Below are 24,943 nucleotides of genomic sequence, written 5' to 3'. Positions count from 1 at the left end.
GTAGCATGTCACATGGTCCCAAAGTCCTCCAGTTTTGCTCATCACGCGGTGTCAGTGCTATCCATAATGGATAAAAGCAACCACTTTGCATTACTATTCATGCCTTTTCTCCTAGTGCAATTCAGTCACAACGCATTATTATTTAAATTAACCTGATCTCGATGCCACCCTCCAACACAAACAGACGTGCAAATAAACGCACTCACATGCAATCGCATGTAAACACATACCAAAGTGGTCTCATTGGCAGGGGCGTCACTAAACTTAAATAACTTCGGAGGCTTAGCCCAGTAGTGCCATGCAATGCAAAGCTGCCTGCAATTAAATAATTCAAACCAGAGTTCCATTTTATGTTGGAAAGGCTAAAACTAAAAAGAATTAAGAATTAAAAACATGGTAAAAACATACAATTCTAAATTAACATAATAATAGTAATAATAATAATAATAATAAAATATACCTTAATATTAATATTATATTTTTTAATAAATCTTTGCAAATCGCCTCTCCTAATAACGTGCTAATTAGCAAGTTTCACGATGAATGCGGCTAAAGTAAACAGTCCCTCAGAGAGTGGCAGGGTCACCAGAGCTCATTTGCATTTAAAGGAAAATGCTACAAAATGGCTTGCTCTGAAAAGAGCTGTTTATGACAGGGTAAAAAAGGTGTTGTTTTACACTACCACTGATAAACGGAAGAGCCACAAAGACAAAGAGTGCAAGGCTTTGTGCAAGGATGCCAAGCCATGTGTGCTCGTAATTCTGTGATGTTATGAACATACAACAATTATATATTTAGGGCTATCCAAAAATAAAAGGTCTAGCGACGCCCCTGCATATTAGTATTTATAGGTATTTGTATAGTATTTTTACATTTGAAAATACATAAAAAACTTGTTTTTCCAGTGGAAAGCAGTTGTCTGACCCAATTTGGTAGCTCAATAAGGCACAAAAACAGCCATTCAGAACATATATGAAATTTAACATACAGTCAAGAGGAGTGGGATTTTGGACCAATTAAACTGGGTGGTGGGCGGGACTACCCAGTATGACACTATATAAATAGAAACTAGGCATGTGGACCGTTCTGAACCTTTGTGCTTAATTGTTTATTTTAAGCATAAAAACACAATTGTCCAAGGTTTAGTCTTAAAAGAAAATTTACCTAAGAGGTTAGAGAAAAAAGAAAACTACTCCAAATATATTGTCTGAAAACAAGTCTTATGCAACTTTGCTTCTCAAGTTAATTAATCCTATTTAAAGGGTGCTTGGATATTTTCTACTAGAAAACTTGAGGAAAATAGCAATTAATGAAAAAAAATTTTGCAGTGCGAGAACACACTCGCCCTCTCTCTGATCTTCAATCTCATAATTAACATGAGCTCTTATCCCATGGGTGCTCAGATCCATTCCATTGTTATTTTGGTATCTTTTATTGCTATATGCTTGAGTTATTACAGATATTGACATTCAGACATTATTAACTAAACTTCATCAGTAAGATGGCAGGAGGGCTGACTCTTTTGACCCCTCCACCAAGAAATCTATGAGAAAGGCTTTCCGGCTTGCTTCCATGAACATTGATTTAGCCTGCACGTCTCAAATTTCCTGAATATATTATAAGAGATATTGTATTTGCTTAATCAGTGAGGAAGGCAGGTAACCATAATGTGATATCTTCCAATAACTCTGAACTATTAAAGGCTAAGGCCTGTTATACCCTGCATACATAAACAGCACATTAGCTATATACGAAAAGCACATTAGCTAAACACACACACGCACACACACACACACACACACACACACACACACACACACACACACACGTGGACACAACAAGTAAAGAAAATAATCACTCCCCTTTAAAATAATCACATTTTGTTGTTTTGCAGCCTGAAATGAAGACAGACTTAGTTTTTGTTTTATCCAGCTGTGTTTACTGCAACTTATAACATCCAAGTGAAAGATATAACACCAACATGTCAGATAAAAAAATAATAAAAAAAAACAGAATCATTGAGATGGAAAAATGATCACCCCATTCTGTCAGTATTTTGCTGAACCACCTTTTGCTTTAATTACAGCCTTTAGTCTGCTGGTATTTTTCTCTACTAACTTTGTACATCTAGACATTGCAATATTTGCCCACTCTTCTTTGCAGAATAAGGATATCACCACCTCTATGCTTTCCTGTAGGAATGCTGTTGGATGGTGAGCTGTCCTGGATTCCCGCCAGACATATCATTTGGTGTTGAGACCAAAATAATTCGATTTTACTCTCATCTGCCTCAGAATCTTCAAAGTGTGTTTTGGCAAAGCTCGGTCATGACTGCATGTGGCTTTTCTTGAGGAGTGGCTTTTTTTCTTGCAACCATCCCATGCAAACCACATTTATATAGAATTTGTGATATTGTTGTCACGTGCACACAATGACCACTCTTTGTCATAAACTCCTGCAACTGCTTCAGAGTTGCTGTAGGTTTCTTGGTCGCCTCTCTGATCAGTTTCCTCTGGCTCTTTCATCCAGTTTGTGTGACGTCCTGATAGAGGGAGGGTCTGTGTTGTACCAAATACCTTCCACTTCTTAATAATAGACTTCACTGTGCTTCTAGGCATTGATAAAGCCTTTTAAAAAAATTGATCCATCTCCTGGCTTGTGCCTGTCCACAACTTTACCCCGGAGATCTTTTGACAGTGTCTTGCCACCCATTGTTGATTGTTTGTTTCACTACCAAGGACTGAAATGCTCCATGAAAGCTCTTTTCATGCTGAGCTAATCAAAATGATCAAGGTGAAGGTGATTAGCTACACCTGATTGAGGGGTGATCCATTTTGCAACTCAGTGACTCGCTGTTTTTTTTTTCTAACATGTTGGTGTTATATCTTTCACATGGATGTTATAAGTTGCAATGAGTAAATACAGCTGGATTAAAAAAGTCATCATTTCATAGATTACATGTCAATACTGTAAACTATTGGTTGGTTGGCGAAATAAATACATGCAAATAAATGCTAACACGTGACATGACAAAGGCCAAAGATTTACCCTTGCTAGTAGTGAAAATTTCACTGCCACAAAGATGGCAGCTGTGTAAGACCGACACTGGTGTGGAAAATGAGAGCTGCTAATTGGGTGAGAGTCTCTCGCCAGCAGAGCCTCGTATTCGTCTAGAAGACCAGTTATAATGACCCATGTCCCTCCTTTCCCCAAATAGCCTCTAAGACTGCAGAGCGCCGCAGTCCTGCTCTACAAGTTACCCGGCTGCATGTGACTCGCCAAATATAACCCGAAACCTTACCACATCTCTGCTCGCTGGGAAGCTCTGCAGTCATCAAAGCAAAAGTTATATATAGGGCCAAACAGCAACAAAACAACATACTTGACACTGATTTGAATGGCAGACGGAAAAGAATTCAGTCTAAGCAAGTCTTTGGGCAAACTAACTCATGTGGGTGGTAAACTTTAGCGCGATCCCTTGCGAGCGCAGAGAATTTAATGAATTCGTGGGGTGACAAACACAAGATCATTAGAACACAGTGTATGGATTCTAAACAGCTTTTTTTTTCTGTAACAACAACCAATTAAAGAGGAATCATGATGGTAGAAGCTGACATTATGTTCAGAATTTTCCACATAAGGTCATGGGCTTGTAGTGGCCTTTTAATCTCACTGAAGGTAGGGCTGAGAAAAGTTTAATAAAATGCTTAACTGACTGTAGAAAATGCATATATTATTGTGCCTCGAAAGTACACTTCTTGTTTTGGTCTATGAGAGAGAAAGTAATATCCAATAGCAGCCTAAAAGAGATAGCTTTTTCAGACATCATTCACAGAACAGTACATTCTGCTTTGAAGGAATAGTTCACCCAAAATCGAAAATCCTGTCATTATTTAGTCACCCTCATGTCATTCTAAACCTGTATGACTTATATAGAACAAAACAGTAGATATTCTGATGAACATTTGGGTTCAAACAACATTGGACCCAATTTACAAACTGTATGTACAACATTTTTTTCTGTGTCTCACAGAATGTGAGTAAATGTTAATGTTCATTTTGTGGGTGAACTTTCCCTTTGACTTATATATGTGAATATATTACTGAATGTTGGACTGACAAAAATTCTGATTAAACTTTTTTTGGCATTCATAGTATAATCTATTTCAGATAATCCCAGCATGGAGAACAAAAAAAAAACCTGTGACCTGTGGATGGTCACTTTATGTCAACCAAACGGCTCTACCTGGAATATCTGGCTGTTCTCCACCAGAACAAGCTGCACTGTACACCAGATCATACGCCAAACGTCTGGATATCCAAGACTAATGATACCAGAGCAACAATAAGGATGGATCTGCTGGCTCTGGGCCGGTTTAAAAGTGTTTCAGGCCAGATGACAGAACTGTTACAAAATATTACATTCATTGATCATGTGCAACCAGTTTTTTATGCTTTGAAAACAAATTCATAATGATTTCGTTATATTTCTTATAAGTTCTAGCATTCTAGTTTCTAACAAATTTTCATAAATGAAAAATAAATAAATAAATGAAATTTATTGCCAACAAATTTATGATTTTGTTATAGTTTTCCAACAAAATTGTTTTAATGAACTTATGTGGAGTTAGATAGCTGTATTTCTAACAAACAAACATTCATAAATAAATAATTAATATCAAAATAAAATATTAAAAAAGTTCTGAATAATTTCATTATAGCTACTAACAAAATTGTTTTAATGAATTTATGTGGATTAAGATACAGTAGCTGTACAATGTCTAGCAAATTTTAATAAAATAAAAAAATAAAAAAATTAAATTAACAAAAAAAATTAAAATATATATTAATTACTTAAAATTAAAAAAGTTAAAAAATAAAAAGGAAAAAATAGTGTGTATATATATATATATATATATATATATATATATATATATATATATATATATACACACACACACATTATACACTATATATATATACAGTAACTCTAATTGTGAACTTGAGCAAGGAATTGTACAATCATTCTGAGTGGAAATGCTCCCAACCAATGTGGACAAAATCCAGATGTCTATGGCACAGTGCTTCACTCAATCCATCACTGAACTGAAAATACCCAAGTGTCATGATAACACTCCAGTGAACACCACTGCAGAGGATAATAAATATTCATTCATTCTGTTGAATGGGCTTAATGCTGTGCTTACAGTCCCTGCGGCGGACCCAAGTATTCTCCTCCATCTAAGTGGCATGCATTTTTAATACTTTTTATCACATTCAGGGGTGTCGAGAAACAACTGTACGGCATTCAGGACCATTAACCACTCGAGGAGCCGAGATAACATTTGCGTTAACAGGTGTTAGCGCGCCTCTAGTGAAATGGCTCAACGGCTTAGGTAATTCAAATAAGCGGAACGCGCAACTGCAATTTGTTGCAGGCAGTCAAATTTCACATAAAGCTTTCATGCCATGGGCAGACCAACAAATTAACCCTTAGCAGGAGGGGTTGAGAAACAAAGGATAAAATCAATAATGAAAGAGTATAATTTCCTCAATGTGTTCCAGCATGTCACAATTGAACTGTAAATCAACCTTGAGATTGTTTCCTGTTGGGGTCAGCCACACATTCTGTCAGTCTATGATTGACCTTATAGTTGAATATTCAGACCCATTCCCATGAGACCAAGCCCACACAGAGCTCCCTGATCTTTTTCTCGTTCCAGCTGCTGCCGGGTCACTCCTGAAGGCTCGTCTCGCTGATGGGTCGGTCACACAAACACATATACGCAACATTGTTCCAGCCCACACAGGCGGCAACCTGCTTCGGTTTACTCACCCTTTTGCCCTCTTTCCCTGGTGCTCCTGGTTTACCTGGCAGGCCAGCATCTCCCTGGGGAGGATGGGTAAAAGATCAGGGTTTCAGTTTTCAGAAAGTATTGCAGCACATAAAGCAGGCTGGTCCAAATCTAGGTTTCCACCTATCCATGGTCATTAATGCTCCCAAAAACATGATTACATCAAGAAGCAACATTAATGTTAAATATTTTTGAAAACATTGGTGCTCTTTGTTCCTCAGTGTTTTTTCATTAAATATGAGGACATAGCAGCTGGCTCTGCCTTTATGGGTTTTGTTGCAGGTAATTGGTAAAGTTCTTAATGGAAGACAACAAAATAAAATGATGAAATAAATTCAAGAAAATGTTACCTTTTCTCCGGGAATTCCTGGGGGACCCTGCACACACACATAAACACAAAAGAAATACAGATTCTCAGAATATTTTTAATCACTTAAATTTGTCTCTGTTTAAAAATGTTATATTTTCTAAAGGAATTCCTTTTTTTATTTTATTTTTTATTTTTTTAATTTTTTTCTAAGCTGAATTTTCAGGCAGTCTTCAGTGTAACATGATCCTTCTAATATCCTGATTTGATACTCAAGAAACATTTCTTAATAATGTTCTAAACAATTTTTTTTTTCAAAAGCATTTTTACACGAACAATACATCTTTTATAACATTATAAAAGCCTTCACTGTCACTTTTGATCAATTTAGTTCATCCTTGTTGAATCATTTCTTTAAGAATAATTCTGTGAAGAAACGCATAACACAATATTGCCTTTTTAGAAATAGATATGAGAGACCAATCACAATTTTGAATGTAACAATTACAATGATGCCATCATTTTGACTGCTGAACATTCTAACAATTAAAATAGCTTTGCTGAAATCAGCTACAGAAGATTTTGAGTCTGTGCGTTAAGGAGTTTCGGAAATTTTGGAAAAAAAGAAATTTCGGAAGGAGCACCATCAGATCTTTATAGTGGTGTTTAATTAAAAACACACTGAATAAAAATCACAAGGCTTTCGCTCTGAATCATCAAAATTCCAGGAAAATCAAGGAAAAGGTGGATTTCAGTAGTTAGTGCTGCCTTACTCAAGAAATTCAAAATTCTCAAGAAAAATCTGTCAAATATGCACTGCTACATTATGAAATTCAGTTATATTACAAAAAAATGAAATGTTTTTACCTGGTCCCCTTTTTGAGTTTGCTCTTCAACCTAGAAGAAAGAGGAGGACAAATTATCATGTATTTCATCAAAGAAAGACGGCAATTAACTTCAGCTGTTAACACTGTTAGAACAAAGGTCAGGGAAACATATCTTTACAGCACATGACCCACTGAAAGGACAAAACGCATGACCAGTCACATATACACAAGACACACACAGACAGCCTTTCAGATGCAAAGAGATGCAAAGTGTCATCTTTCAGCTGGCATCCTCAAAAATACTGGTTAAATGCTATTTGTTTAAACATCAAGAATTTCAGCTGCTAAAGCTTGTTAAATGTTTTAGACTTGAATGATTTACAACTTGACTACAAGAGGGAGTGGTGATGTGGCAAGTGTGTTGTCGGCTCTCACATTTGAATCCCTGGTATTCCTCCTTGTCCTCATAAAATGTAAAATTAGCATGAGTAAATAACTGTTACACCCTGATATAGTTCCGCTGGGGTTAGTTTAATGTTTATGTTACATAAAAGGGCAGATCTGCATTACTATATCCTCACACACATAGAGCATACATCCCATTCTGGTGTCTTATGAGATGTAGTAGACGTGTCCCTCATATAATGTGTGGAATTATTAGCTCTCTACTTGCAGGACACATCTAACCTCCACAGTCTGTCCACACTGCTGTTGGTTGCCCCTGACTGAGCGTGTTTGGGCTCTTCTTTGATTTTAATTGTTTTTCTTTAGTTGGAGATAAAGAGAATGAATGCAGTATTTTTAGTATTAAAACAACATGAAACATCACAATAAATTTTATACTGCATTTCATTAGTTTTTTTTTTTGCAAGAAGTCTCAACAAGACTGCATTTATTCATACAAAATACAGTAAAAGTAAAAATACAGTTTTCTATTATAAAAATGTAATTATTCCTGTAATGCCATGTTAGATTTTCAGCCGTCTTCAGTGTCACATGATTCTGCAGAAATCATTCTAATATGATGATTTGGTGATCAAGAAACACTTCATATTATCGGTGTTGAAAACTGTTTTGCTGCTTAATATTTTTGTGGAAAGTGTGATATAATTGTGAATTCTCTCTCAGCTTTGAAATTCTGTTAACTTGTTTTTCCTATTGTATAAAGATTGCACATATCATTACACACCATTGGAGCACCTTTCTCACATCTGTGTCAGCTATTGGTCATGTTAACCATTTCCTAAAACCTTAGCAATGATTCTCCATAAATTTCAGTGCTTAATGCATATCATTAATAAAGTAGATCATGCTTCATTTAAAAAGAGTCAGTTTCTACATAGAGCTCTGAAATAACACACAGTGAGATGCGTACCAAGAGTGTTCCCGGACCTGGCAGACCTGGTTCCCCCTGCAATAGAGTCAAGAAATACAGCGGAGTGATTACTGTGCAAATAAAAGCAAGTCATCTAAACTGCAGCATTCTGTTCCTCCAGTTAACAGGTCATTGTCGCATTATAAAAAACCCAGGACCATGAAGGTCCATCTATATAGTCTATTTAGCATAATGGCCAGCTTAAAGGGATAGTTCACCCACTTATTACACAGTTTAGTGTCGATTATACAAAAATATCTGACCACTGCCCAATCAGAATTAAATATTTCAGAGGGTTGTGAAATACTGAGAAATTATGCAAATACAAATGTAAATAATACACTTAAAATTATCTGTACTATTGTATTTTACTCATATTTTTACATAATTTGGGAATAGTTCACCCAAAAGAGAAAATACTGTTCCACATTTTAACAAAAAAAAATAAAAATAAAAAATAAAACTCCTCCTGTGTTCCTTAAGCCTGGGACACACCAAGCCGACAATCGGACGTAAAAAAAAAAAAAAAACAGGACAAAATTTTAATTAAGGAAACCTATACCTTTAAGATAATAATTAATTAATAATTCTGTGAGGCATACCTGAGAAAAATAAATAAATAAATAAATTGACCAGGCTGTCCCTATATCTGTGCTTATCTGTTCTTAAATGAAGGACTTTCATATATTCAAGGTTATAAAATACAAGCAGAGATATCAGTTTAAGTCAAAAGGCCTTGACAAAAACAGGCAGAGGCTTCCTCAAATTCAATTTAAATCCACAGAAACTCCACATCAAAGTTTGCAGAAATATAAAGTTGTGAACACCTAAAGATTTTGAAGATATTCAGAGACATTCTATGTTTGAAGAGCATGACGTGTCTTTCCGACTGTCAGTTTCAATCCAAACTAACGGTTTTCCTCCCTCCCTCTGTCTGACTGGGAGATGAGATGAAAAGAAGCTGGTTATTCTCTGCTCTAACGCAGAGGAGCTCATTAGAACTTCAAGGCTTGAAAACACTGCATTGACAATTACGTGAGCATGCAGGGAAACAAAGAACCTCAATACTGTAAAAGACAATGGGTAATATGGCAGCTAATTACAGAATAACATTTGATCTATTGTTTGAAAAGCAGTCCCGCTGTGGTCTGTGTGCGTGAACGCGTGTGTCTGTGTGCACGGGGTGTTGGGGAATCAGATATCAGAGTAGGAAGCTCTTTCTACAATCTGTTTCATAGAAGTCACATCTTCCCTGCTGTGAAGGTCTGTCTGGATGAGCTGGAAATTCTGGACCGCATTTTAAAGGAAAGTTCTAGATTAAAGGCGATTTGTGTTCTACTAACCACATCTGTGACATGCCATCTGTTACCACAGAAAATAATGTGTTTGTGAAAACAAACAAAAATTGTGTTTATAGTATAGTCATGCACTTAAAAGCACTGCACTGGAACTTATAAATAAAAATAAATCCTAATAATAATTATTTTTGTACTGTCTTGCATTGAAAATATCATTTACAAACTTTAAAAACCACACATGATACTTACTCATTTAAAAAATTAGTAAAATAATTTATTTTAAATGTAAAATAATTTAATTTAATTCAATTTAATGTTTATTTGACCATACTTGCAAAATGTTTTTGTCTTGTTTTATACATACATATTTTAGGGATATTTATGAAGACATGTTCTCTGAGAACATTATTATTTGTCATTACAATATATGTCTTACAAAAATGTGAGCTTCACATTTCTGTTCTGAAACCCTCTGGAATGCCTTGCTCTATAGACTCCCATTGTAAATGCTTTAATGTAAACATGTTATTTCACTGTTTTTGCAAATGAACTTCAATACATTCCTTCAATAATTACATACTAGTCACACTGCATTTTCTGTTTTCTTATTTGTTCTCATATAGTGTACATTATGGTTTTCCCAGTCACTACATATGTGAATTCCAGTAATAAAATTGATTCCCACATCCCTCAAAATTGAGCAACATTTCATCAGTCTGATTTACAGAGACATTTACTACATGCTACACTCAGCACAAGCAATATAAGCTAAATGATCAATGACTGGATATAGACAAGTTTCTTTGTAGCATCAGTGATTGTGCTTCTTAAAAAAAAAAGTGAAAGTCGTGACATTTGCCAAGTATGGTAACCCATACTCGGAATTGGTGCTCTCCATTTAACCCATCCAAGGGGAAATACAGACAGCAGTGAGAAGTGAACACACCGTGAACACACACCCAGAGCATATATTCAGGGCCCGGGGAGCAACTGGGGGTTCAGTGCCTTGCTCAAGGGCACTTCAGCCATCGGTACTGAGGGTGGAAGAGAGCGCTGTTCATTCACTCCCTTCCACCAACTCCTGCCAGCACTGAGACTCGAACCTGCGACCTTCGGGTTAAAAGTCCAACCCGGGCTACAAGTCCAACTCTCTAACCATTAGGCAACAGCTGCCCCAATTGCATAAATCGTAAAGATCCCAAACTTTTTAACATTAGTGTAACTATTTTACTCAGAATATCAGCCAATGCATGTCCATTCATAATCATTGCATTTTGAAGTGCCCATATAATGGCATTTTTTTAAGGTTCCTAATATTGTTTTGGGAGTCTTCTACAATAAGAAAACAACAATTGCATGCAAGGTCGAAAAATGCTTTCATTTTCTCAAAATGTGCATTGAATATCATCTCATTTTCCAACTATCCTCAAATGATTTGTTCAAAGCAGTTCTGAGATTCAGTCTCTCTAAACCTCTCCTTTCTGTGACCCTACTTTGCTCTGATTGGTCAGATGGCCAAGTCTGTTTTGATTGGTCAACCGCATACAGGGCGTGTCGGAAACGATACACCCATTTAGTTCCATATTTTAAATCCCCGATAGAAAATATAAACATCTATTATTTATCAAGGCTAGTGTTTGAGGGCGGGTCAAGTTGTTTGCGGTTGGCCAACATAGAATATAGGCGGGGATTATGCAAATGTGTTATTTGGGATTCAAATTACTGATGACTCTTTCAGGCTGTTCAGAGTAGATTCTTTCTTCTGGGAGACAATAACTTTATTTATCATGCACTTTTCAGGCTTTACAACTTTGCAGATCATTTACATATACGGCTACACTGCACAAGGCAATATCGAAATGGCATAATAGGGGCACTTTAATGGGTTATACAGAATAAGAACTGACAAATATGTATCTTCTAAAATTCAAATATATCATTTCAATATGTACTTTTTAACGTGTTTTATGCAGCTTCTGATAAAATGCTAAATTCATGTTCATACTGTACCTAATTTTTTGTTCAACCCTATTATGCAGACATTTCCTCCCTGTTTGACCTTCAGACTTCATATTTAAATTCTAACAAATAACTATTGATATTTTGCAAGTTTATCCGTTGATTGCTAATCTGAATATTGGTCTGGAGGCGTCTCTGGTAGTAATGGCCTGGGAAACTGGGCTTTGTTGGGAAAATATGAGTTCTAGAAAGTTAAGCAGTGACATTTTCAAACTTTTAAATGTTAAAATGATAATAATAATAAAAAAATGTTCAGCCACAAATTTGCAGAGTTTCATAAGAATGACTCACATATAGACCTCTAAGGCTTGCAATGTACAGGTATATAAAAATTTATGGAAACTCACTGTCTGAAAAACATAGAGACTCTGCATCTATCTCTCTCTGTGCTACAGTTTGTAAAGGTTGGTACAAGAAATCAAACTTGCAGGGTGACTTACTTTATCACCTTTGAGACCAGGCAGGCCTTGAGGTCCAGGATCACCTTTCAAACCCTGAGGAGACACAAAGAACAGGAGCCAGTTTAATCACAGAGTTGGTCTCCTCACAGCATCCTGACAGAACAACTTAGGCGAAAATCTTTCCAGTAAGCAGACAATGTATCAGTCTGATGTACCCCAAGTTAGGAATTCAGCAGGGAGCCGCTCCAGCCATTTTTTTTAGTAAAAATCATGTCGGTGAAGCACAGCGGCTTATCTCACTGATGGCAAGAATGAGTGTCTAGGTGTTGAGATGGCCTCATTTAAATGACAAATCTGTTTTCTCACTTCTGTGCTTTTTAGAGAATGATTTGCACAAATAGCACACCCTTAATATAAACACAAAACCACACACTCTCTTTCTCATGCCTTCCGGCTGGAGCCGGGATTAGAATTCCCATCACCTGCCTGCCAGGGCTTTGTGAGAGGGAATCTGATTGGAGATAAGGCAAAACCACAGGCAACGTCAAAACTCCTTGTGCTGAAAAGCAAAAGAGAGAGGACAGGTGGGGGGAAAAAAATAGAAGAAGGTGAATGGGGGAAAACCGGCCAAGAAGAGGTGGCTGATAAATGAGGCCTGACACGTATCGACAGGCTAAATTTACAGCAGCTCTTGTTAGGTGTGACACATCAAGACCGGCAGCTACACAGAGAGAGATCTCTGAAATAAGTCAGAGGGTACTTAGAGAGCCGGAAACGCTGGCCCCTGAAAATACAGCTATTTGTCTTAGTTAGGCTTTCGAGTGAGACTATTAATACTGAATTATATTAGGGCCAGATGAGCACCTCGCCCTTTTTTTAATCGTGTTTCCAAACTCACGGATAGAGATGCGACTTATTTACTTTTATGATGGGGGAGTTTGTCAAGACAGTTGAGTGAAAGCTCAGTTAAGAGAGCACTAATCTGTAAACCTTGTCCATAAAACAAGATCAATACAAATAAGATGTGTAAATCTGGCAAAGCTCCTTTTGCATCAGCTGTCTTACTAGACTCTTTCTGTGAGAATGATGATTGTGAGGCTTTGAATTTGAATCAAATTTTAGATATGTAATTTCAGCACTTCTCATTCTCTTGCAGATTCTCTTGAAAAATAGCCAATGAAATTGCAAGAGAGCATTGTTACTTGCATACTAATTGGGATCATGCGCAAACCTGCCGATTGGTCAGGCAGATTTCAATGAAAATTCAATAAAGAACAAAAACAAAAAATTTATAAATAAATAAAAATACATAAAGATTTAAAAAAAATTAAGAAAAAAAACAAATATAATAATAATAATAATAATAATAATAATAATAATAATAATACAAAATAACATTAAAATTAAATTAAAATATAATATAATAAAAAATACAAAATATGGAAGAATAGAAATAATCAAAACAGAAAATACTTAATAAAATAGAAAAAAAATGTTGTATCCCACAATCTGAAGCATTTATCATTGCATAATGCATAAAGAAAATAGGCCATATGCAGTGTATAACGTGCAGTGTTCAGTAAGTTAGTGTTCCATTCTCAATATATCCTCAATCCAGCAAGCGATAAACTTCGGCTGAGGCTATCGAAGATAAATGTAAGAAAGAATCTGCACTTGAACTTGATCAGGATTGCAGTACTGTGAAAACGCAGGTGAAGGGAAGCTCTCACTGGGACGGCATGATGGAGGTTAGACCACGGCTGCTCTTAAATGATGTATGTTCAGAGGGGTCTTTGGAGAGAGCACTCCTTTCCTGCTTTTAGCACAATCTAATGACTCCTTGAGGGAATCAGTGCACCTTTCCTTTGTTGTCCCACATCCCCGAGAGCAGCCCCAGTTAAGAACAGCTGCATTTGCCCTTTTCAGAGGGACTTGATTTGAGCTCCAGGCCTACAGGCTGTTCCGACCTCGGGAATGAGGATGGAGAGACCGACTACATAGTTAGCCTGTGCTCGCCCTGGGCATTTCAGCACAAGCGAGGAGGTCAAGGATGGGTTAAAATCAGGGCTGTGTCCCTCTCTCAGTCTCGTCACGCCAGTGTGAGGTCAAAATGCCGCAGGGATCTATGCTCACTTGCCTGATAATTATGTACTGCACAGCACATCCTGGCTGCAGAACAGGCCAGGTCACAATACAATCTGGCATCTTCCCAATACAGAGACACACACACACAGAGCGGTCCCAAAAAGTGTTTGGACGCTGTAGCAGCACTTAATATATGAATATCATCACATCAGATGAAATACTAAATCAAGAGGCTTTGATTTTGTTTTAAAGAAATATAGCATAAATAAAACATTTCACAAAAAGATTTTCATATGGAACCATGGTTCTACCTTGTAGTAAAAATAAATAAAATCAAAAATCAAATGGTGACTATTTATTCTTTCAAATTCTCAAATATATTTCTTACATTTGTTTATTATTGTTTTAATTTAAAATAAAATAACATTGCCACCAATTGGTTAAAATAAAAAGGCTTCCACAGGCTTCAAATTATAAAACAGTATATTGAAAATTGAGTAGAAATGTGGTTATTCTGCTAGGACACCTGTAAGACTTTACAAACACTGACATTGGCAACAAAACAAAACAAAACAACAATACCAAGCGAAACCAAACAAACAAAACCAAATGAAACCAAACTAAACAAAACCAGGCAAAACCAAATGAAACCAAGCAAACCTAAACAAATGAAACTGAATGAAAAACCAAACAAAACAAGATGGAACCAAACAAAACAAATCCCAAACAAACCAAATCCCAACCCACAAAATCAAACCAAACCTTCACATTGACACCAATTGTTTAAAATAAAATTTAGTTCTGAGACAAGCTGTTTGGAGTTGCCACTTGATTCAGTGCTTTATTAAGTGTGACTTAAGTGTCCAAAAGTGTGCAAATCTGACTAATGTCAGACATAAACCCTCAGCAACATAATAGACATCCTACAACACCTCAAATAAACATTTAATGTGCAGCAACAGACTTCAACAGCATTTTTTTTTTCAGCTTTTGATTGAGATCAAATTTTAATTTAAATGAACACAGCCCATCTCAGAGGCACGCATGTTTTAAGCAGAGAGAACTGTTGATATGCTGAATGGCAGGCCTTCAAAGACCTCTGGAACAAGATCCAGTGGAGTAACAGAGATATCTCAAGTGCTGGCCACAAATGCCAAGGGGGTTACGCCAGGAAATGCTTTTGGTGAGTTTCCATTTGCTCAGCGATTCATTGCTGCAAACGTTTGAAGTAGTAGAGCTCAGGATGATACTATCTGAATTAAACTTTCACTTAGGAAAACATGCTGGGCTTCTTCACCACTGCCACTGGAATCTGTCTATCATAAATATCACTGAACTCTACATTTCAAATAAAAAAATGTAAGTACGTCATATAAAAAATGTGTGGGGTTTTTTTGCAATCAAGTATCGAAAAACAAATTTGCCTCTTTTCATAGCACTGGACATCTAAATTAACGCTACATGTAACCTGTCATATTCTGAAGCATAGTGTAACTAACATGCCATGTTATGCTTTGAGTGTCTCAACAGACAAGTTATACACTGCTTCATGCACATTCCATTCTGAACGCTCTCATGTAACCCCTATGGGCCTTAGATATCAGGTATTAACTTTAAAAGACTTAAATTAGTCAGCCATTAGAATGTATTGACTCAAGGTGGTGACTCTGAATAATGCCATATGTCTTGAGGTACAGTAGATTAAACAAATTTCTTACATCTTTCCCAGGTATTCCCACAGGAATGGGCTCTCCAGCTGCTGCCTTTTCACCCTTACAATCAGAGTAATGATACACAGCACCAGAACACACAGTGAAACTACAGCTCCATGGCAAAAGAAGAGACGTTTTAGCAGAGTTGTGGCTTTGCAGTCTGAATGGAGTGTGATGAGTCACAAAGACTGGGTGTCACAAAATACTACCAAGACAATAAACAGACAATTAATAGAGGAATGAGATCAATATTTCATGTGCAGTCACTTGCAGACAACAACAAACACGCTGCGAAAATAGTGTAGTTTGATTCACAAATGGATGATTCATATGAGCTGGTTCTTTTAGTCAAAAAGAACTCGAGAGTTAGTGGACTGAATTAGCCAAAAAGACTCTTGAATATGTTTTAAATACAGAAATTAGCAGTTTGAATCATTGAAATGACTTAAATAACTCATTCAGGACGGTTCTTGAATTGTATCTTGAAAAGTGTTACTTGTGTTACATAAACAGCTCAGGACTGTGAAATGACTTTTATACAGGACTCAACAATAAAATTAATATATAATAGAAATGTGTGTGTGTGTGTGTGTGTGTGTGTGTGTGTGTGTGTGTGTGTGTGTGTGTGTGTGTGTGTGTAGGCTATATATTTCTTTGAAGAAGAAAATTCTGGGTTTTTCAACACATGTTTGTTGACTACATAATTTCAGTGTCTTCAGTATTAATATGCAAAATTGAACACAATGAAAATAAAGAAAAAACAAAGAAGGTGTCAAACTTTTGACTGATAGTATATATATATATATATATATATATATATATATATATATATATAATAGATGTATTCCAAGCAATTAACTTCGCAAATCACACTTTTGCCACAAAATGATTGCAGTCATGCAAAAACATTATTGATAAATTTTTAATTCCTATTTCTAATTCATGACAAACCCCATCACAAATTATTCTTGAAATCTAGACAAAAACCTTACCTAATTTTATTTAGCTGACAAACATAAAAAACCCTAAAGGTTTAAAACATAAAATGCATGTAAATTATTGAAAATGTACTATATGGTATAAAGAGCCAAATTGTATGGTGTGTAGTTAAAGAAATCTGAACCATAATGTTCATAAAGCTTCATGTTCTGTACAGTGAACTAAATTAGGGCATTGTGTATCCTATATCTATTTGCACCAGTTTGATTATGTATTTTTAACACTAGGAACGATGAACAAATATCTACATGCAGATGCAGCAAAATCAGTGCAAATGCACATTAGCGGTCTGCCAATCTGCAATCAACATACTGTACAAAACAAAGCTACTTCTTAATTAATGTGTGATTTGAAAGCACTTTATAGTTAAGGAAAGTGTTGGAAACTCGAAAGTTCTGACTTTTCAACATCAAGGGCAATTATATTTAATGAGGTAAGTTTGAAAAATGTCTCCATTGTGTTAAGAAAATGCAGCATATTTTCAAACAGCAGCTGACAGTAGCTTTGTTAAAGATAGTTATCTGTTCTCCCGCATCCATTCAAGCACGCCTTTTTCAGAGAAAGTAACTTGAAAGTCTTGGCCGATGCTATATACAATCCATCTGCCAATTATATCTATGAATTAGCCATTCATTACTACAGTAAGGATTTTCCCAAGGAAATGTCAAAAGTATTCTTTGTGTCTCACATCTGATATTGCACACTTGCATTCTTAAACAACTGCAACTCTCACACTGACGTCAAATAAATACCACTACATCGAATACACGCCTCTGCCCAGATTTCTCAACAAACCGTGTAAAACACTGGCACAAAATGATCATCTCACAGCTGCAAACTAAGCAGCAGTTTTACATGTCTATATTTAATGTCTAGTAAGTGAAGCTGAGAAGGTTACATCTGCCATAAAGCATTTCTGAGTGGAAAAAAATATGAATGTATTTACAAAAATAAAGGACTCTCAAATGAGAATAACTTCACTGATAACTATGTAACTAATAACTATGTACAGAAATTTGCATTCCGCCAGATTCAAACCAGTTGTGCACTTAAATGTTTTTAATTTTGCTTATTTATATTTGATTTATGCAAGAACATAAATACCCTCATTCTAATATTGATGAAAATTGATTATTTTAGATAACCGAAAACATGCCTGCAGCAAGAAATTAGCATAATACACACCCAAACCTTCTCCATGTAAAGGCTCTTTGCCCAACCTCTCTTTTTAACAGCTTTTTGTCATGTAGCATGCGTTCTTGTTTTCGAAAACAACTTTAAAATTCAAATTGTAATTTCACAGTCATTTAAAAGAAAAAAAAAAAAGTGAAAACACAGAAAAGTGTTGCTTACACACCTGGAATTAAAACTAGAGCATGAATGGTCACGTTCGCGACGAGAACATTTTCCATACTTTAATTGGTATATAAATTTAAAAAGAAAATAAATAGAGGAAGAAAGAAGAATGGATCACAATGGTCGACCAAATACAGCAACCTCAGCCTCATTCCTACATTACATTTGGGATAAGCAACCAAAGGAGAAGGGCCTCCTAAAATAAGCAATATACTTTCATCATGAGAAGATGTAAACCAGATCTGACAATCTATACATGCATTCATGTTTTAGTACAGAAGCAGAAACATAAAGATGTTGCTTAGAATGAGCGAAAATCTCTTCCTGCCTTTACATCAATCAGTGAGAACAGCGGTCTGGTAAAAGTTTATTTTCATATCAAAGCTTGATCAGAATTGGCCATGATGGGTGTTTCTTAGACACTTTAATGGCCAGTTGAATGACATGGGAGGCTGTTCAGTCTAAACACATTCCCAAAAGTATGTCTAAATCTATCAGACGGGCTGTAAAACTGCCTGTCACCACAGCAATATAATCAAGGATGGGGCCACTGTACCCTTGCCAATGTCCCTCACTGTAGAAAAAAAAAACCCTGACAGTCTACAAAATAAAAGATGACAACCACTTTTTCAGCTTCTCATTTGATCCATTATATACACCAGCTGTCCAGAAAAACAGGCATATGCAAGTATTATAAAAGTAAAGTGCTCTGTCCTGAACTATACTCTTGTATAAAAATAAAATTATAAACAAAAAAACAAGTAATCCCTTTTCAAAAAGCACCATGGTACAATATTTGTATTTATGTCCTGCAGTAAATGTCTGTGGAAAACGAGAATGCATTAAGTTTTATTGTATTATGAGCCTATTAATGATTCATTGAGTTCATCTTTTCATCGACTATGGAATTGTACCTCTACTTCAGTGTTATGCTGAAACTCCTGCACACATTTTCCACAAACAAAAAAACATTTTGGCCTAAAATGTCATTTGCTCAAGAAGAAAGTTGAAAAAATACATTCAAAAAACACATCTCTTTATAATTCATAGGATGTTTGCTTATCCAACCGTTAAAGTCTTGAAATATTAACAGAAAAAAATTATATTTTATAAGTAACCCTCCAAGAACAAGTCTTGTCAGACTTTCTAAAATAAAAGTTGGAAGTTGTGTTTTTATTTTATTTTATTAATAAAAATCATGATAGCCTGGAGTCTTTGCATGATTTAACAGAATCTCTGTCTCTGATTGAACAAAATATATGTATCCAAAAAGGTTTCAGAACAGATCTCAAAACTCACATGGTGTGGTCATATCTGCCAAAACAAGACAACATGATTAGAGCGATGCTACACACATTTAAAGTTTTTTATTCTTACAGTATGACAATAGTCTCATTTGCTTCATTCTAAAAAACTATAGGATAACAGCGTCTTTTGGCAATATTTCTGTGAACTTAAAATTGAAATAGACATACCAGCGTGAACCAAGGATCAGATGTGCTTAACGGTCTAGCAGGTGAGGCTGACAGCTGCATGCCTGACCTCAGAAGACGCTAATATGTGACAGCAGCGAGAATGACTGAGAATATGTGCACCTTGCTGAGCATTTGGTTTCTACAACATGTCACGACAACTCTCAGTTACGTTTGATTCATTGGGGATCCGATCCAAACTATTTGGCCTCTGGTTCCTCAGTGTTGTGTAACAATGCTGTTCTGTACCGTGATGGACAAATAGAATGTGAGAACTGGCTGCCTTTCAATCTAAGAGTGTGAATTTAAAGGGAATTCGCAAAGCTGCACGGAATGCCAAATTTGAATTTCATGAAGTTGAATTCAGTATGATACAGTTGATGTATTACCAGTTAGATATTATCAATAATCTCTATATCATACATGTTTCCAAAAACACATCATATGTTACATGATACAGATGTAGCTAGTAATGCATGATTCTAGCAACATCTATTTCACAGTGCATAATTCTGGTTCTTTACTGTAAGCTACCCTGTGTGAGTGTTTACTAAAACAGCCCATTGTTCACTAATGAGATTCAGATAAACTGTTTTAGAGGTTCTACATCAGCTCATAATTACAGTTCACTCTCTGTGATGCACAAAGTGCCACCCCATGCTCTCTAGGGGCCAAAGAAACACAATCTCTCTCTCTTTCTCTCTACAAGTCAGTTGTGTTTTCTTTGGTCTAATCATGGTGAGGTATGAATTGGACATTCGTAATTACAGCAAGTTAAATTGCCCATCTGCATAAAGGGATGCAGATGAATTTGCATGCAGTTCATTGCTACTGCAAACTCCTAACAGAGCTGCATTGGTTTCCAAGCTACAGCAAGTCTATGCAAATGTGTTTGTTTATTTGGGCGTAACGCAATAAAAAAGAACGTAGGAGAAAAGGGAGTGTTTGCTTTTTAGAAGTACTGACAGCATGAACCCAGACTCCACTATAGCCGTGACTTTGCAAGTAAATCAAATATTAATAGCATGAAATGGAAATCAAATTGTGAATTCTCCTTGCATTCAAGGTGATAAACTGAAGCTGTTTACCTTTTCACCTGCAGTGCTCTGCACTCCCGTCAGGCCAGGTTTACCCATTCACCAGAAGAAAACTAAACTAGATTCTCTTTTGTGAAAATACATTTTCCAGTGCTGGCAATGCAGTAAAAGAATAGTGCTAAAGCTTAAGTAAAGCTAATTTTATGTTACTGATCTGCAAAAAAATATGTTTTAAAATTGAGCCAGAGTGAATGACAGTGACTGAATCCTTAAAATGCCAAGTTCATGGTTTTTAAAGATGTTTTGAGATAAAATTTACTGTTTTTAACAGTTTAACGTTTTATGACATCTTTAAAAAAAGTAAAAAAAAAAGATGAAAAATGATTTTACTATTTTGCAGTGGATTGCAGTGAACTTTTCAAGTTCAAGAACTTTTTCAACAGATTTCTTTCTTACAGTAAACAAATTCGAATGTCCCATTTTATGCTACTATAAAATGTACATAATGTTTAAATATCTCAATTTGGAGGCTGGTAATATGATTTATTAGAACCAAGCATATTGTCTGATTAATTCATTTAAAAACTTTCAATCACTTGACAGCCTAAATATAAAATATATAAAATACAGAGAGCTCAAAGTCTGAAATGATCTAAAAAACATTAAACAGTTCAAGCTAAATAAGGGTGGTGAAGAAAAAAGGAATTTCAATACAGCATTGCCTTGCAAGCACTATTAAACCCAAAAAACAATTTCTACTAAACAAAAGGCCATATCAGTTTAGGACCTTAATATTTTGACAGCCTAAACTCCCAGATGTCTTCAGTCAGAGTCTGTTAAACTTCACACAAACTGCATGGCCCATTTCCAGCAGCTATAGCAGTTCCAGTAAGTAATTCCCTTCAATCAAAGCCTTTTCTCCCACAAAGCACCACTCCGATTAAGACTCTAGAAGTGAACAGCTCAGTCCGATACAAAGGATGGGAAGCCAGGAATCTGCACACTTTTTCCCCTGTGGTCTGTCAGCATCTAATCCCAAATGACTGATGGAAAAGATCCCATCGCAGTAATCTGATTTCAGGTCTCTCGAGACACCCCAGAATAAAATAAACCTTTCTAGCAGATTATATGCATCCTGTGAAGATCCACTGGCAGACAAAAACACGCTTTCACAAAATGCCTCCTCAAACAGAATGGAACAGCATTGTGAAGAGAGCTATCAGACCTACAGTATATGTGAAGAACCATTTCAGACCAGGAACAGAAACTCTATTTGGAAGCCACTTGCTTGTTGTAAGATGCTATTCAAAGTCTTCTAGACACCCTATACTCTTTTCAAGAATTCAAAAAACAGCATTTATCCACATAGACTCACCTTGCTGTCAAAAAGACCATCCAGATCAGGAGAACCAGCTATACCCTCGTCACCCAGAAGAAAGCAACTGACTTTATTTTCAGCAGAAAAAACACCAAATGCTGTGGCCATATTGGACAAATACAGCTCTCACAGTTCATCAGTGTGATCTATAACAAGAGTTCTTGATGTGTAAATTACTGCTTGAAATTTACAAGTCTGAAATGGAGGAGATTTGCATAAACGTCATTAGGTAATGATGTCTCATAATCGAGGTTCACAGGCTAATTTCACTACAGAGTTTTCTTAAAATTTACAACGGTAATAAAATTCTGTAATATGTGTCCATTCTGCTGTGAAGCTATTAGAAACTTAAAACCTGCTTAACTTTACGAGACTTGTGAATTTCTCAATGGACACACAATGGAATTTCTCATCATGTTTACTAGGCAGCTACGTTTTACTTAAATATAAACTCATAAATGACTCATAAATGAAGTATACTGTACGTTAGCAATTATGCAATTATGTAACTTCACTCACCACACTACTGACTCCAGTAGAGTTTGATGTTACTCTAAAAAAATGTAGTGTAGAATTTTCACTCAGAAATTACTAGTAAATTTCACAAATAATTACAAAAAAATGGCAAGTAACACACTGAATTAAACATGAAATTTTTAAGTAGAAAGACTCAAATAGTATTTTGTTATAAAACATTCTCTACTCTTATTTATAACTTTGAAAAATAATTTGTTACGGTGAATTTAAAGACAAACGTGCTTTTAAAAACTCAATAGTTTTTTCTTCTTTGACACTGTAATTTTTTTTTTTTAATTAGTTGTGAAAGAAACCAAGTTTACATTTTACAAGAGAACATTTCAGTCTTTCTACTTCCAATTTTCATGTTCAATTCAGCATGTTACTTTCCATTTCTTAGAAAATGTATGTGAAATTTACTAGCAATTTCTGAGTCGAAACGGTTTCTACACATTTTTTTTTTCAGTGATAGTCTAAAACGCACAAAACTCTATAACAACTAAAATACTGTGTAAAACTATTCTACAGTATCATTCAAAAGTTTGGGGTCAGTAAGACCAAATCAGCATATTACATTAATAATGGTTTCAGAAAATTCATATTTGCCATCACAGGAATAAATTACATTTTAAAACTTATTCAAATAGAAAACAGCTATTTTAAATTATATTAATATTTTACAATATGACTGTATTTTTGATCTAATAAAAATGCAGCCTTGGTGAGCATTAGACTTTTTTTTTATCTCACCGAGCCACTAATCTTGAACATTTTTAGAATTATTTTAACCTTATTTTTAACAAACTATTTTTAAAGACAGCAGGATTCACAAGTCTCATTTGCCACCTTAAGTTATTTTATTCCGCCAAGTTCTTCCAGTGCTATCTGGGACTGCCATATGCAAAGAAAATTGGTCAAAATAAGGTATTTTTGAAGGCAGCACTGACATGAAGATGATACCTTTAAATAATTGCCTAGATAGGTAGCTCACTAGGTTTTGAAACAGTTTTGTAGTGAAATCACACTGATTACTTCCACTTCTAGAGATGCTATTTTCAAGTGGTTTGTCTTATCCTGTAGGGCAATACAGCTCACTTGTTTTACAGCTCAACAAAGTTATTTCATGAGAGATCTTCAAAACATCTGCAGAGAAATATCAGGCTTCATTTTCCACCTGTCACACAGTACAGTGAGATTCACAGGAATGCTTTCGCAATTTCTGCAGCTATCCTGCTAAAATACGTTTATGACACCCTGCATGTTATGCTAAAATTCTAACAGTGCCGTTTGCAGATTGTGGACCTATTATTACCCATGAAGACACTGGAAAGAAACTAATGATAGACTAATGATTTCTTGAGCACACTGAGATAATTCAAATCTGTTAGAGTGGCATCAATCTTACAACAGGATAGAGCTGAAAGCCTCTGTTAACATACTCAAACCACAGCCATGCCACTCAAAATACCATACCTTCTCTCCTAGTTTAACGGCCAGTCTGTCTTTTCCTGAATCACCCTGGAGAAGACATGGCAGGTAGGCGTGTTGGTGGACAATCCCGTATTGACACATTAAGTAGTGGATTTTGAGGTCTAGTGCTCTGAACTCCCGCAGCACCATTACAGCTGTCCAGGGCTCTTTGTAACACACTGGCCAGCAGCTGCAGAGCTGGATAATATTACTTGATAATTGGGAGGCTACAAGCTCAAGACCCGCAGTAACCTTGTTTGACGTGCCTGAGAACATTAGAGTCAAGGTTAATAGAGTAAAACTACTGCAAGTCGGTGGTCCATGTGTAGTACTAGCAGGGATATTCAGAAGGTGCTTCAGGATATTGTCTTTTAAATTGTAATTGGGCAGGGACGGGACCAACTACAATAAAAAACACAAATAATTACATAAAGCAAAAAATAAAGAAAAGCACAAACGCTGTCACTTTCACCTAAAAACAACCTTGAAACTCCCTAGATTTAAATCAGTTTACAAAGAATAATAGTAAGATTTAATTAATTGTGAGGCCATTAAAATAACTACTCCAGTTCATAAATAATGCAGGCATGCTGGTGATCCCCAAATTCAGGTTTGCTGGCCAAAAATCACTCATGTCATTTTGGTTTCTAGTTGAATATTGGATTATAAGGAGAGAAAGCAAGCTCTTAGGAAGGCAGTGTGGTCTAGAAAGTACATCTCCATAAGAACAAAACCAGCCCAGGTAATTGCATTTTGGACGTGTTGTGCATCAGCTAGTATTAAGGATCTAGAAATGCTGGTTCACTCTGAACAGAACACCTCATGCGATTAATCCC

The 24,943-nt window shown here is 35.9% G+C and overlaps 1 protein-coding gene across 1 annotated transcript in view; it reads right to left on the bottom strand.

The window, feature by feature from the left end:
• Window positions 1-5,007: 5,007 nt before the first annotated feature.
• The window catches only part of LOC122147281 (collagen alpha-1(XIX) chain-like), a 41,036-nt gene continuing 21,100 nt past the window's right edge, over window positions 5,008-24,943 (bottom strand). Inside the window, exons 10-14 of the mRNA XM_042769367.1 lie at window positions 12,122-12,175; window positions 8,365-8,400; window positions 7,030-7,059; window positions 6,206-6,232; window positions 5,008-5,890 (exon numbers count right to left, since the gene is read on the bottom strand). Of these exons, the coding sequence (XP_042625301.1) occupies window positions 5,735-5,890; window positions 6,206-6,232; window positions 7,030-7,059; window positions 8,365-8,400; window positions 12,122-12,175 (303 nt within the window). The 3' untranslated portion in view covers window positions 5,008-5,734. The remainder of the gene's footprint in view (window positions 5,891-6,205; window positions 6,233-7,029; window positions 7,060-8,364; window positions 8,401-12,121; window positions 12,176-24,943) is intronic.

Source organism: Cyprinus carpio, chromosome A13 (assembly GCF_018340385.1).
Source record: "Cyprinus carpio isolate SPL01 chromosome A13, ASM1834038v1, whole genome shotgun sequence".
Classification (NCBI taxonomy): domain Eukaryota; kingdom Metazoa; phylum Chordata; class Actinopteri; order Cypriniformes; family Cyprinidae; genus Cyprinus; species Cyprinus carpio.
The sequence above is the reverse complement of the archived record's forward strand: the minus strand, read 5'-3'. Positions and strand labels throughout refer to the sequence as shown.